The sequence below is a fragment of the Salvelinus alpinus genome, chromosome 10 (genome assembly GCF_045679555.1).
Source record: "Salvelinus alpinus chromosome 10, SLU_Salpinus.1, whole genome shotgun sequence".
Lineage (NCBI taxonomy): Eukaryota > Metazoa > Chordata > Actinopteri > Salmoniformes > Salmonidae > Salvelinus > Salvelinus alpinus.
Window position 1 is genome coordinate 69,620,187 of NC_092095.1, and position 15,801 is coordinate 69,635,987.

A 15,801-nucleotide genomic window follows, 5' to 3' on the forward strand; every position below is an offset into this window, starting at 1 on the left:
ACAGGTGCTGTATGTGACGTAGACAGGTGCTTCCTACCGCAGAATGGGCACAGTTTGAACTAAAATGCCGCTATGAGAATACAGAAGGAAAGGGACGGTAAATCTGTAATATGTTAATTCATTCGATATTTAAATAATTACTTTATTACATCTATTAATATTCAGCTTTTAAAAAATGTGATTTAGGATATGTTTTACACATGACATTGTTAGGCAATAATTTGCCTACAGTGAAATGTTTTTACTTCGTTTGGAATACATTCATTCAAAAGGTTCATTTTTAATGTTAGATGAATATAATTTAAAAGGCAAAGACACTGTAGCCTACAACGGGTGACGTGATCCAGCGGACTGGAGGCCTAGCATGAAACCACTGGATGTTACCAGTAGCCTAGACCCTATGCTGACACAAACGTTGCTGACTTTGTGACGGTTTTAGACGAGGGTGGGAATCAATTCAGTCCACACCATAATACTTGTTAATTCATTTGATTGACATAATCCCATTCTAGCTGTTTGATGACAAACAGTGTAGCAGCCTAACACCTGTAAACTAAGCAACCATTGGCTTAGCATCTCTCTCTCTCCCTCCCCCTCTTTCTCTCTTTCTCTCTCTCCCTGTTTTGTGTCTTATTTGACACTGTCTTGTGTAGACCTCTGAGCAGTGTTTTAGTGCCCTGTGAACATAGTTTCCCAATGGACAAAGCATGCGGCCCCAGAACATTACCATGTGAATGTAAAGCCTATAGAGCCCCACAGGCCTGGGGACAACAGGTCTCAGAGCAGAGCCAGCGGCCCCCTGGTTCCCTCCAGCTGGGGACCGACAGGCTGCTTGTTCAACTCTGAGGAGACAACAGGTCTCAGATCAGAGCCAGCGGCCCCCTGGTTCCCCCCAGCTGGGGACCGACAGGCTGCTTGTTTAACTCTGAGGAGACAACAGGTCTCAGAGCAGAGCCAGGTTGTCCCAAAATGGCATCCTATATTCCCTATGTAGTGCACTACTTTTTGGGCTCTGGTCAAAAATAGTTTACTATGTAGGGAATAGGGTGCCATTTGCCCCAGTAAAAAGTAGTGCACTACATATGAAATAGAGTGCAATTTGTCCTGATCAAAAGTTGTACACTATATATGAAACAGAGTGCAATTGTCCTGGTCAAAAGTAGTACACTATATATGAAACAGAGTGCAATTGTCCTGGTCAAAAGTAGTACACTATATATGAAATAGAGTGCAATTTGCCCCAGTAAAAAGTAGTGCACTATACAGGGAATAGGTTGCCATTTGCCCTGGTCAAAAGTAGTGCACTATTTAGGAAATAGAGTGCAATTTGCCCCAATAAAAAGTAGTGCACTATACAGGGAATAGGTTGCCATTTCCCCTGGTCAAAAGTAGTGCACTATAAAGGAAGTAGGGTGCCATTTGAGACGCACTCTCTGTCTCTCACCCAGGCCAACCAACCACTCTCACTACACCACTTGGTACTACTCATAGACAATGTCCACAAATGGAAGTGTGTGTGTGTGTGTGTGTTTGTGCGTGCGTGCGTGCGTGCATGCTTGCAAACGTCTGTGTCTCTGTCTGTGTAGGTCAGGTATGTGGATCTAGGAATTCCTTAACAGATTGTTTCGCTCCCATGAGCACACCCACACTACTCTGCACCTGCCCAGCTTTACCACCAGTGGTTTCCTGCTATTGTACTCTCATCCACAGAGGATGACAACAGCTACTCTCTTTCCTGCTCAGTCCTCAGTTGTATCCTGTCCCTGGGTTTCCAATGTGGACCAGATGTTATTATGTGTATTGGGAAAAAAACTCAGAGCGGTATGACTTCTTGGGCCAGTTTCCCGGAACCAGTTTGGGCTTAGTCCTAGACTAAAAGCATGCTGCTTCTGTGTCCGGGAACCAGACCCCTTGTGTGCTACGGGTGTAACTGACAGAGTTGTTATTATCTATCTGACATAGTTGTTATTATCTAGCTGACAGAGTTGTTATTATCTATCTGACAGAGTTGTTGTTATCTATCTGACATATTTGTTATTATCTATCTGACATAGTTGTTATTATCTATCTGACATAGTTGTTATTATCTATCTGACATAGTTGTTATTATCTATCTGACAGAGTTGTTATTATCTATCTGACAGAGTTGTTGTTATCTATCTGACATAGTTGTTATTATCTATCTGACATAGTTGTTATTATCTATCTGACATATTTGTTATTATCTGACAGAGTTGTTATTATTGTTGTTATCTATCTGACATAGTTGTTATTATCTATCTGACATAGTTGTTGTTATCTATCTGACATATTTGTTATTATCTATCTGACATATTTGTTATTATCTGACAGAGTTGTTATTATTGTTGTTATCTATCTGACATAGTTGTTGTTATCTATCTGACAGAGTTGTTGTTATCTATCTGACATATTTGTTATTATCTATCTGACAGAGTTGTTGTTATCTATCTGACATATTTGTTATTATCTATCTGACATATTTGTTATTATCTGACAGAGTTGTTATTATTGTTGTTATCTATCTGACATAGTTGTTGTTATCTATCTGACATAGTTGTTATTATCTATCTGACAGAGTTGTTATTATCTGACAGAGTTGTTATTATTGTTGTTATCTATCTGACAGAGTTGTTGTTATCTATCTGACATAGTTGTTATTATCTATCTGACATAGTTGTTATTATCTATCTGACAGAGTTGTTATTATCTGACAGAGTTGTTATTATTGTTGTTATCTATCTGACAGAGTTGTTGTTATCTATCTGACATAGTTGTTATTATCTATCTGACATAGTTGTTATTATTGTTGTTATCTATCTGACATAGTTGTTATTATCTAGCTGACATAGTTGTTGTTATCTATCTGACATAGTTGTTATTATCTGACATAGTTGTTATTATTGTTGTTATCTATCTGACATAGTTGTTATTATCTATCTGACATAGTTGTTATTATCTGACATAGTTGTTATTATTGTTGTTATCTATCTGACATAGTTGTTATCTATCTGACAGAGTTGTTATTATCTATCTGACATAGTTGTTATTATCTATCTGACATAGTTGTTGTTATCTATCTGACATAGTTGTTGTTATTATCTGACATAGTTGTTATTATCTATCTGACAGAGTTGTTATTATCTATCTGACAGAGTTGTTATTATTGTTATTATCTATCTGACATAGTTGTTATTATCTATCTGACAGAGTTGTTATTATCTATCTGACAGAGTTGTTATTATCTATCTGACAGAGTTGTTATTATCTATCTGACAGAGTTGTTATTATTGTTATTATCTATCTGACATAGTTGTTATTATCTATCTGACATAGTTGTTATTATCTATCTGACAGAGTTGTTATTATTGTTATTATCTATCTGACATAGTTGTTGTTATCTATCTGACAGAGTTGTTATTATCTATCTGACAGAGTTGTTATTATCTATCTGACAGAGTTGTTATTATTGTTATTATCTATCTGACATAGTTGTTATTATCTATCTGACAGAGTTGTTATTATCTATCTGACAGATTTGTTATTATCTATCTGACAGAGTTGTTATTATCTATCTGACAGAGTTGTTATTATTGTTATTATCTATCTGACATAGTTGTTATTATCTATCTGACATAGTTGTTATTATCTATCTGACAGAGTTGTTATTATTGTATTATCTATCTGACATAGTTGTTGTTATCTATCTGACAGAGTTGTTATTATCTATCTGACAGAGTTGTTATTATTGTTATTATCTATCTGACATAGTTGTTATTATCTATCTGACATAGTTGTTATTATCTATCTGACAGAGTTGTTATTATTGTTATTATCTATCTGACATAGTTGTTATTATCTATCTGACAGAGTTGTTATTATCTATCTGACAGAGTTGTTATTATCTATCTGACATATTTGTTATTATCTATCTGACATAGTTGTTATTATTGTTATTATCTATCTGACATATTTGTTATTATCTGACAGAGTTGTTATTATTGTTGTTATCTATCTGACATAGTTGTTATTATCTATCTGACATAGTTGTTATTATTGTTATTATCTATCTGACATAGTTGTTATTATTGTTATTATCTATCTGACATATTTGTTATTATCTATCTGACATAGTTGTTATTATCTATCTGACATAGTTGTTATTATTGTTATCATCTAGCTGACAGAGTTGTTATTATCTGACAGAGTTGTTGTTATCCTCTCAGAGAAGTGATGTCATCACTCCTCTCAGGCTAGCGTGTGTGTAAGCTCTGAGGCTCTCAGGCCTAGGAATGAGTTGCTCAACCACATTCCTCACATACAACCCTGAGCTGAGTGGTTAGCCCCTCCCCAACCTCCCAACCCCAAGCCACATCATGAGTCGCCGGGCGGAAAACTGCCAGCGCCTCAGACACAACAGAACAATTAACTGACCCACTTATATTAAGACTTTCTAGAGCATTCATATAGTCTTCATAAGAACTACATTGTTGATTCACAAATAGTTTATAAGACATACCACAGTTTACAAGACATACTTTAATACAATGATTTATAAGACATACTTTACTACCATAAAGACATAACACTTAAAGGGGGACAAAAGGTCCTTATAAACTGAATGAAGGACAGTGGAGAAGATGTGTAGATTAAGTAGACTTTATTGAATGAGATTGAAGCTGTCTGGTCAACAGTGTTTGAGGTAAATGCTGTGGTTAAACTGCATCTCTGGAGTTAAATTGTAAGTCGCTCTGGATAAGAGCGTCTGCTAAATGACTTAAATGTAAATGTAAATGTTAAATAATAAATAGTTCATTAGGCATTAGTTTGTAATGGACGGTAAGTGTTATTGCAAAAAGCCCCAGTTATGGTACAAGTTATTATAACAAGGTAACCTAAAGGAGAAATACAACTAAAGTGTGTGTGTTTAGTGTTCACCAACATGCACTTTCCAAGATACTGTGTGTGTCTGTGTGTGTGTGTGTGTGTGTGTGTGTGTGTGTGTGTGTGTGTGTGTGTGTGTGTGTGTGTGTGTGTGTGTGTGTGTGTGTGATTACCAGATCTCTTAGAGTAACAGTCAGTACGTGATGATCATAAATAGACAAAGCCATTGTTGCCTGTCGCCTATGACTTAAACTCAGTGAAACAACGTCTCATTGACAGACAGGGAGCTGGGCTGTGAAACAACCCTCTCATTGACAGACAGAAAAATGTAACACAGGAACACAATGACATAGAAAGAAAATAACATAGAAAAGCACAAACGCCATGAACAATAAATACACTGAAAGAAGTGGAAAAAACAACACTAAACATGAACAATTGTAACGAATCCTTCTACAAGTTTTGCAAGCGTAAGAAAGAGAAAGCTGTGGTAAGTTGACAGCCAGTATGTTTGCATGAAGGGCTGTGTGTGCGTGTGTGTATGTGTGTGTGTGTGTGTGTGTGTGTGTGTGTGTGTGTGTGTGTGTGTGTGTGTGTGTGTGTGTGTGTGTGTGTGTGCTAATGAGTGGAGATAAAGTTGTGTTTAGCAGTTTACACAACATTGACAAGAAAACTAAACACACCTTGGTTATCTTAAACACACACAGACATACACACAAGCGCTTTCAGTTACACTTGCACAATCATTTACTGCATTGTAATCACACCATGACAGGCAGAGTTGATAAACTACGTATAAAACTATTATAAACCAAATACAGTCTTCGAAGGATAGATGGCACATAATCACAACCCAGTACATTTACGTCATTTAGCAGACGCTCTTATCCAGAGCGACTTACAGGAGCAATTAGGGTTAAGTGCCTTGCTCAAGGGCACATCAACAGATTTCTTTTCACCTAGTCGGCTCGAGGATTTGAACCACCGACCTTTCGGTTACTGGCCCAACGCTCTTAACCGCTAGGCTACCTGCGTCCCTAAAGTTCCAGTTTCTCTCACTAGCGCTGTTAGTAGTACCCTCTAGTCCAAACCTACTGGATATAACACACATTGTATCATTGCATTAAACACAATGATTAAGAAACACTGTGTCCTCTATCCACAGAGTCAAGGCCAATAGGTGCTTTACAATGGCACTGAAAAACACAATGGTATGGGGGATCCACACCATTCACACAACAGAATCCAAACGTTGTCTCAACGCCGGCCTTCGACCGTGACTGGGCAGTGGTGGTGGTGCAGGCAGTGGCAGAAACTCCAGAGTGACATCATCATTCAGCGACTTCACAGAGAGAGCGTGCACTGTGTAGAGGTGGCAGTGACAGAAACTCCGGGATGACATCGTCATTCAGTGTGTGTTGTTAGTGAGAGAGAAGAATAGAATAGACAGGGAGATGGAGAAACTATTCACTCTCACACACAAAAGAGCAGACAGGAATAAGCACCATACTTTGTCTCACACACACACCAATACACACATTCACCAATACACACACACACACAGTGCTATTTGTCCTGTGCATCCAGAGGTCTTTGTCCCAGCTCTGAACATTACTCTTCTTCTTAGGTCATGGTGATCGATGTGTATCTGAAGCCTGATCAGACTGTCCCAAGTCCTGTGCCATGGTCAGTCCAGTGGATGTACTGCCTGTCACTCAGAGGTAGCCATTCCCTCTGCTGCTGGATGCAAAGTCACAGACCTCTCCATGGTGTTCTCTGCTTGCCCAGTGTGGTCTGAGAACCTCTCCTCTCTCCTCCCCAGTGTGGGGTGATGGGGGGGTAGAGGATGATCCCCAGTGTCTTTCCCAGTGTCTGTATGTGTCCTCTCCAGGCATCAAACTATGAGAGAGTCTCTGCTAAGAAGAGTGCTCTGTTAAAAGAAAACAGCAAGAGAGCTTCACGTTAGTCACGTGTGTGCAGAGTGATGGAAGCTGTGCTTTGTGTTCATTTAGCCCAGTGTAACAGTGAAAAGACCCTGCTCGTCTCAGCCAAGCTCTGTTAGTTAGTTGGCTGAGGGACAGCAAGCCAAGCTCTGTTAGTTAGTTGGCTGAGGGACAGCAAGCCAAGCTCTGTCAGTTAGTTGGCTGAGGGACAGCAAGCCAAGCTCTGTTAGTTAGTTGGCTGAGGGACAGCAAGCCAAGCTCTGTTAGTTAGTTGGCTGAGGGACAGCAAGCCAAGTTCTGTTAGTTAGTTGGCTGAGGGACAGCAAGCCAAGTTCTGTTAGTTAGTTGGCTGAGGGACAGCAAGCCAAGCTCTGTTAGTTAGTTGGCTGAGGGACAGCAAGCCAAGCTCTGTTAGTTAGTTGGCTGAGGGACAGCAAGCCAAGCTCTGTTAGTTAGTTGGCTGAGGGGCAGCAAGCCAAGCTCTGTTAGTTAGTTGGCTGAGGGACAGCAAGCCAAGCTCTGTTAGTTAGTTGGCTGAGGGACAGCAAGCCAAGCTCTGTTAGTTAGTTGGCTGAGGGACAGCAAGCCAAGCTCTGTCAGTTAGTTGGCTGAGGGACAGCAAGCCAAGCTCTGTTAGTTAGTTGGCTGAGGGACAGCAAGCCAAGCTCTGTTAGTTAGTTGGCTGAGGGACAGCAAGCAGGCAGAATAAGAAGGATAAGTGAGGTCAGGTTCTGGGGTCACATTGGGGTCACAAAGGTTACAAAGAGATTTCACCTGGCTCTGCCATTTCAACTGAGGTAAAAAAAATCTGTTAGTAGGCTGAACACAACGCTGGCATTAGCCAAGTAGTGGTAGTGGTAGTGGTAGTGGTAGTGGTAGTAGTAGTAGTAGTAGTAGTAGTAGTAGTAGTAGTAGTAGTAGTAGTAGTAGTAGTAGTGGTAGTAGTGGTAGTAGTAGTAGTAGTAGTAGTAGTAGTAGTAGTAGTAGTAGTAGTAGTAGTAGTAGTAGTAGTAGTAGTAGTAGTAGTAGTAGTGGTAGTAGTAGTGGTAGTAGTAGTGGTAGTAGTGGTAGTGGTAGTCAAGATGTTAAGTTGAACAAATGTGATATCTAATCACCTGTGCCTTTTAATTGTAACTGATTACAGACAAATGGAGTTAGAGCCATAAAAGTCCATATCAACACAGTTGTAAACCATTAGATTAGAAAAACAAACAGGAAGAAGATGTTGTTGTTGTTGTTGGCAGAATGGAACGCTAGAAAAGGTAAGTGGTTCAGGTTCAGATCTTGACGATAGTTTTCCAGCTTTTCTTATTATGGTTTGATTCTGCGTATCTCTCTGGCTAAGAGGCACAGGTGCAATAACGTCTAAAACGGATTCCTTTCTCACCTGAGTCACAGTATATCTGTTAAGGTGAGCCTCCATACCTGAGAAAGATGGGCATAAGCTTATCGCTTGTCTTACCTTAAAGGGATACTTTGGGATTTTGTCAATGAAGCCTTTTATCTACTTCCCCAGTCAGATTAACTCATGGATACCAATTTTATGTCTCTGCATTCAGTCGTTTTGCAAACCAATGCTAACTAGCATTACTGTACTACTACAGTTACCATAGACGTCCAGTCATTGGGCTAACGCTAGTTAACAATTGCGCTAACACTAGTTAGCATCTTCCTTCAAACTGCACGCAGAGACATAAAAATGGTATCCACAAGTTAATCTTACTCTGGGGAAGTAGATAAAGGGCTTCATTGACAAAACCCTGAAGTATCCCTTTAAGCAGTCTTAGCTACAGTACTGTATGAGCATAGGGATATCTTTGCCCTAAATAAGTAGTCTCAACTATAGTACAGTATCTCTTCAGTATATTTCTACTGTGGATGAAGTGGACCCATACTGGGTGTACCCTAAATGTAGCTCACCACTTTCCGGGGCTTATCCCGCTCCTCTCCGCTCTCCTGCTGTAGGGTATGGGCGTGGCTATGGGTGGAGCCTCCGTTGGAGGGGCGGGAAGAATGGGTGGAGCCTCCGTTGGAGGGGCGAGGGGAGGGGGAGGGGCGCTCAGCGGCTCTGACCCGCTCTAACGCAGTCTGGCAGGACGGGGGTAGAGAGTCTTCTCCCCGTGAGTCTAATACCAACTCCACCTCCCTGTTGCTAGGCCAACGGCTATGGTGACGCTCGCCGCCACTGCCGCTGCTCTTCTTAGAGCCCTTAGAACCCTTAGAGGGTGTGTCTGAGGGCGTGTCCTCTTCGCTGCGCCCCCCTCCCCTGCCCCTATCACCCCCACTGTCACTGGCCCCACCCCGTCTGGTCTTGCGCTCCAAAAGAGTGCTCAGGAGTTCGTCATCGTAGTCCCGCCCCCGGGGGCTCTGGCGAGGAGGGGGAGGAGGGGCAGGGGGTTTAGGGGGGCGCTGCTCCAGCTCGTTGTCCCACGTGCCCCGTCTCTTCTTGGGCGAGGGTGGCGGACTGCGTTGTCGGTCTCCCTGACGATCTCCATGACAATCCTCTTGGCGATCTCGTTCTCGCCAAGTCTCTGCGCGGTCATCGCAATCCCTGTTGTCACGGTAACCACGTTTCGTCGTCTTGTCCCGGTAAGAAGGCGGATAGTATTCCCGATGTCGATCCCTATCCCGGTCACCTTCTCGTTCACGCAGCTCCAGTCTCTCGTACTCCTGGTCGGTGTCTCTGATGTCCCTGACGGTGAGCTCCTCCCTGGGGCCTCTCTGTCTGTAGCACTGGGCAAACTCCTCCAGCTCATCCAGAGAGCCTGACTTCCCACCCAGGAGGAAGGCCTTACGCTGCAGGTGCTCCGAACGAGGGTTCCACCTGGACATAACATCACATTAGGAACTTAGAACATGCAGAACACACACACACACACACACACACACACACACACACACACACACACACACACACACACACACACACACACACACACACACACACACAACCCCTATGAAGACACACACACAACCCCCACTCCCCTCCACACACACACAGTCTAAAGGCGTTTCTGGCGACCTGCTGTTATTATGATGATGATGGTCCTCCTCAATGCTGCGGTTGCGGCGGTGCTGGTAGCGTGTGGAGCGACGGGTCTGAGAGGAGGACGAGGGATGATGGAGGTCAGGGATGTCTTCAAGGTCACGGTCGTGGTCAGGGATGGCTGGCAGGGCCTTCTTCTGTATCTGGCGGTAGGACTGACGGAAACTCCCTGTATCCATCTCATGAAGAGAACTGAGCTCTGAGATACTGCAGGCTGAGGAGGAGGAGAGGGAAGGAGGGGTGGAGACATGAGTACGTTTTTGTATTTATGATACTATGAATCACAGTGTTAGTATCACAGTGACTAGGCCTAAGATAAGATGCCAGTTGAATGAAGCATCCAGTGGACATGCACAGAACATAGAGAGAGAGAGAGGAAGTCCTAGATGAAAAACCTCTAAAACAGACACATTACAATAGGTCTTCTTTTACAGACTGTCTTTGACACACAAGGACAACACATCCAATCGGAGAAAGAAAACAATCTGCCAGCAGTTGATGAGGATTGGAGGAATTCAAGGAATGAATCATTAGATGAGGATCAACAAGGTGGTGATGTACGGATAGTGTGAGACTGGCTCACAAAACGAGGATGAATCAGCTGGGTTGTCTTTATGGAGTAGGATGAATCAGGTGTGTTGTCTTTGTGAAGTAGGATGAATCAGCTGTGTTGTCTTTATGAAGTAGGATGAATCAGGTGTGTTGTCTTTATGGAGTAGGATGAATCAGCTGGGTTGTCTTTGTGAAGTAGGATGAATCAGGTGTGTTGTCTTTATGAAGTAGGATGAATCAGCTGTGTTGTCTTTATGAAGTAGGATGAATCAGGTGTGTTGTCTTTATGAAGTAGGATGAATCAGCTGGGTTGTCTTTATGAAGTAGGATGAATCAGGTGTGTTATCTTTATGGAGTAGGATGAATCAGGTGTGTTGTCTTTATGAAGTAGGATGAATCAGGTGTGTTGTCTTTGTGAAGTAGAATGAATCAGCTGGGTTGTCTTTATGAAGTAGGATGAATCAGCTGGGTTGTCTTTATGGAGTAGAATGAATCAGGTGTGTTATCTTTATGACTTAGGATGAATCAGGTGTGTTATCTTTATGGAGTAGGATGAATCAGGTGTGTTGTCTTTATGAACTAGGATGAATCAGGTGTGTTGTCTTTGTGAAGTAGAATGAATCAGCTGGGTTGTCTTTATGAAGTAGGATGAATCAGCTGGGTTGTCTTTATGGAGTAGATTGAATCAGCTGGGTTGTCTTTATGAAGTAGGATGAATCAGCTGGGTTGTCTTTGTGAAGTAGGATGAATCAGGTGTGTTGTCTTTATGAAGTAGGATGAATCAGCTGTGTTGTCTTTATGAAGTAGGATGAATCAGGTGTGTTGTCTTTATGAAGTAGGATAAATCAGCTGGGTTGTCTTTATGAAGTAGAATGAATCAGCTGGGTTGTCTTTATGAAGTAGGATGAATCAGCTGGGTTGTCTTTATGGAGTAGAATGAATCAGGTGTGTTATCTTTATGACTTAGGATGAATCAGGTGTGTTATCTTTATGGAGTAGGATGAATCAGGTGTGTTGTCTTTATGAAGTAGGATGAATCAGGTGTGTTGTCTTTGTGAAGTAGAATGAATCAGCTGGGTTGTCTTTATGAAGTAGGATGAATCAGCTGGGTTGTCTTTATGGAGTAGATTGAATCAGCTGGGTTGTCTTTATGAAGTAGGATGAATCAGCTGGGTTGTCTTTGTGAAGTAGGATGAATCAGGTGTGTTGTCTTTATGAAGTAGGATGAATCAGCTGTGTTGTCTTTATGAAGTAGGATGAATCAGGTGTGTTGTCTTTATGAAGTAGGATGAATCAGCTGGGTTGTCTTTATGAAGTAGGATGAATCAGGTGTGTTATCTTTATGGAGTAGGATGAATCAGGTGTGTTGTCTTTATGAAGTAGGATGAATCAGGTGTGTTGTCTTTGTGAAGTAGAATGAATCAGCTGGGTTGTCTTTATGAAGTAGGATGAATCAGCTGGGTTGTCTTTATGGAGTAGAATGAATCAGGTGTGTTATCTTTATGACTTAGGATGAATCAGGTGTGTTATCTTTATGGAGTAGGATGAATCAGGTGTGTTGTCTTTATGAAGTAGGATGAATCAGGTGTGTTGTCTTTGTGAAGTAGAATGAATCAGCTGGGTTGTCTTTATGAAGTAGGATGAATCAGCTGGGTTGTCTTTATGGAGTAGATTGAATCAGCTGGGTTGTCTTTATGGAGTAGGATGAATCAGCTGGGTTGTCTTTATGGAGTAGAATGAATCAGGTGTGTTGTCTTTATGAAGTAGGATGAATCAGCTGGGTTGTCTTTATGAAGTAGAATGAATCAGGTGTGTTGTCTTTATGGAGTAGGATGAATCAGGTGTGTTGTCTTTATGGAGTAGGATGAATCAGGTGTGTTGTCTTTATGAAGTAGGATGAATCAGGTGTGTTGTCTTTATGGAGTAGGATGAATCAGGTGTGTTGTCTTTATGAAGTAGGATGAATCAGGTGTGTTGTCTTTATGAAGTAGGATGAATCAGGTGTGTTGTCTTTATGAAGTAGGATGAATCAGGTGTGTTGTCTTTGTGAAGTAGGATGAATCAGGTGTGTTGTCTTTATGAAGTAGGATGAATCAGGTGTGTTGTCTTTGTGAAGTAGGATGAATCAGGTGTGTTGTCTTTGTGAAGTAGGATGAATCAGGTGTGTTGTCTTTATGAAGTAGGATGAATCAGGTGTGTTGTCTTTGTGAAGTGGGATGAATCAGGTGTGTTGTCTTTGTGAAGTAGGATGAATCAGCTGTGTTGTCTTTATGAAGTAGGATGAATCAGGTGTGTTGTCTTTGTGAAGTAGGATGAATCAGGTGTGTTGTCTTTGTGAAGTAGGATGAATCAGGTGTGTTGTCTTTATGAAGTAGCATGAATCAGGTGTGTTGTCTTTATGAAGTAGGATGAATCAGGTGTGTTGTCTTTATGAAGTAGGATGAATCAGGTGTGCTGTCTTTGTGAAGTAGGATGAATCAGGTGTGTTGTCTTTATGGAGTAGGATGAATCAGGTGTGTTGTCTTTGTGAAGTAGGATGCATCAGCTGGGTTGTCTTTATGAAGTAGGATGAATCAGGTGTGTTATCTTTATGAAGTAGGATGAATCAGCTGGGTTGTCTTTATGGAGTAGGATGAATCAGGTGTGTTGTCTTTGTGAAGTAGGATGAATCAGGTGTGGTGTCTTTATGGAGTAGGATGAATCAGCTGTGTTGTCTTTATGGAGTAGGATGAATCAGCTGTGTTGTCTTTATGAAGTAGGATGAATCAGCTGTGTTGTCTTTATGGAGTAGGATGAATCAGCTGTGTTGTCTTTATGAAGTAGGATGAATCAGGTGTGTTGTCTTTATGAAGTAGGATGAATCAGCTGGGTTGTCTTTATGAAGTAGGATGAATCAGGTGTGTTGTCTTTATGAAGTAGGATGAATCAGCTGTGTTGTCTTTATGAAGTAGGATGAATCAGCTGGGTTGTCTTTATGAAGTAGGATGAATCAGGTGTGTTGTCTTTATGAAGTAGGTTGAATCAGCTGGGTTGTCTTTATGAAGTAGGATGAATCAGCTGTGTTGTCTTTATGAAGTAGGATGAATCAGCTGGGTTGTCTTTATGAAGTAGGATGAATCAGCTGTGTTGTCTTTATGGAGTAGGATGAATCAGCTGGGTTGTCTTTATGAAGTAGGATGAATCAGGTGTGTTGTCTTTATGAAGTAGAATGAATCAGCTGGGTTGTCTTTATGACGTAGGATGAATCAGGTGTGTTGTCTTTATGAAGTAGGATGAATCAGGTGTGTTGTCTTTATGAAGTAGGATGAATCAGCTGTGTTGTCTTTATGAAGTAGGATGAATCAGGTGTGTTGTCTTTATGAAGTAGGATGAATCAGGTGTGTTGTCTTTATGAAGTAGGATGAATCAGCTGTGTTGTCTTTATGAAGTAGGATGAATCAGGTGTGTTGTCTTTATGAAGTAGGATGAATCAGGTGGGTTGTCTTTATGAAGTAGAATGAATCAGGTGTGTTGTCTTCATGAAGTAGGATGAATCAGCTGGGTTGTCTTTATGACGTAGGATGAATCAGGTGTGTTGTCTTTATGAAGTAGGATGAATCAGGTGTGTTGTCTTTATGAAGTAGGATGAATCAGGTGTGTTGTCTTTATGAAGTAGGATGAATCAGCTGTGTTGTCTTTATGAAGTAGGATGAATCAGGTGTGTTGTCTTTATGAAGTAGGATGAATCAGGTGTGTTGTCTTTATGAAGTAGGATGAATCAGCTGGGTTGTCTTTATGAAGTAGGATGAATCAGGTGTGTTGTCTTTATGAAGTAGGATGAATCAGCTGTGTTGTCTTTATGAAGTAGGATGAATCAGGTGTGTTGTCTTTATGAAGTAGGATGAATCAGCTGGGTTGTCTTTATGAAGTAGGATGAATCAGGTGTGTTGTCTTTATGATTTCAAATCAAACACATTTGTATTGGTCACATATTTAGCAGATGTTATTGCAGGTGTAGCGAAATGCTTGTGCAGCTGCAGGAGAAGAGAGAAGAGGAGCACTGTTGAAGCTAGGATTTCAGAGAGTAGTGTGTAGGCAGAGGTTATTTCAGAATGGATTTCAGAGAGTAGTGTGTAGGCAGAGGTTATTTCAGAATGGATTTCAGAGAGTAGTGTGTAGGCAGAGGTTATTTCAGAATGGATTTCAGAGAGTAGTGTGTAGGCAGAGGTTATTTCAGAATGGACTTCAGAGAGTAGTGTGTAGGCAGAGGTTATTTCAGAATGGATTTCAGAGAGTAGTGTGTAGGCAGAGGTTATTTCAGAATGGATTTCAGAGAGTAGTGTGTAGGCAGAGGTTATTTCAGAATGGACTTCAGAGAGTAGTGTGTAGGCAGAGGTTATTTCAGAATGGATTTCAGAGAGTAGTGTGTAGGCAGAGGTTATTTCAGAATGGATTTCATGCAGATTATAGCTAGAGTATATAAAGCATGTTGACTCTGTCCTACACAGGGGTTGTCTGTCTGTAGGGCTTACAGCCATGAGTCAGGTTGATTTCAGAGTGGATTTGATTTCACAGAGGATGTCAGAGTGTAGTAGATTATAAGTCCTGCTGAGTCTACACAGGGTAGGGTAACTATCTGTCTGTCTGTAGGGCTTACAGTCATGACACATGCAGAAGTGGATTTCAGACAGAGTAGAGTATAGGGTGTATAGAGTCTACGGTCTGTCTGTCTGTCTGTCTGTCGGGCTTACAGTCGTGGCTCTGGGGCTTGGCCGGGTGGAAATGAGCCAGCTGTTTCTCTACGTGCTGCAACACCTTCAGAGAGTCCTGATCCAGAGAGGACTGATCCAGAGTGGACTGCAGCCGGTACACAGGCCGCACTGAGACGTATATGAGACAACAAACACTTGTCAGGCAGGAGAGGAGAGACAGGCCTCACTACTACACACTGTTGAGCTCTATGAGCTTTCCACACACGTTCAGCAAGGTGAAGAAATGGCTGTTCAACTATATCAGTATGTTTCTTATATTGCTGCCTTAAAGTAAGAAATTATGTTAAAAATCCAAATGCAGTTTGTTAGATAACGTTTAATACATCAGAACATCAATAGACAACACCAGACCAGACCCAGTACCCACCTCCAGCTGCGCTGTTCTCTGACACAGAGGGGGGAGCGGACATCATCCCAGTGTCCACCAGGGAGGGGGGAGCGATGGGGACCATGGCCGGGACCCCAGGTACGTAGTAGGGTGGATAGACAGCGATCTGGGGGGACGAAGCCCTGCTCCTCAACCCCTTTCCTGCCTCGTACACTACATGGAGAGAGAACAGAGAGATAGAAGAGACAGAAAGTACTGGAGGAGGAGCATTCATCACTT

The 15,801-nt window shown here is 41.8% G+C and overlaps 1 protein-coding gene across 4 annotated transcripts in view; it reads right to left on the reverse strand.

Annotated features, from left to right (window-relative positions):
* Positions 1-4,661: 4,661 nt before the first annotated feature.
* The window catches only part of LOC139532756 (immunoglobulin-like domain-containing receptor 2), a 48,430-nt gene continuing 37,290 nt past the window's right edge, over positions 4,662-15,801 (reverse strand). For 2 of the 4 annotated variants that reach the window (XM_071330761.1, XM_071330759.1), the window contains 5 exons: positions 15,562-15,735; positions 15,174-15,302; positions 9,868-10,105; positions 8,766-9,669; positions 4,662-6,832 (listed from right to left, as the gene is read on the reverse strand). In XM_071330761.1, the coding sequence (XP_071186862.1) occupies positions 6,797-6,832; positions 8,766-9,669; positions 9,868-10,105; positions 15,174-15,302; positions 15,562-15,735 (1,481 nt within the window). In that variant the 3' untranslated portion in view covers positions 4,662-6,796. Of the gene's footprint in view, positions 6,833-8,232; positions 8,271-8,765; positions 9,670-9,867; positions 10,106-15,173; positions 15,303-15,561; positions 15,736-15,801 lie in introns of all 4 variants that reach the window. The other 2 variants (XM_071330760.1, XM_071330762.1) reach the window with 2 other exon arrangements.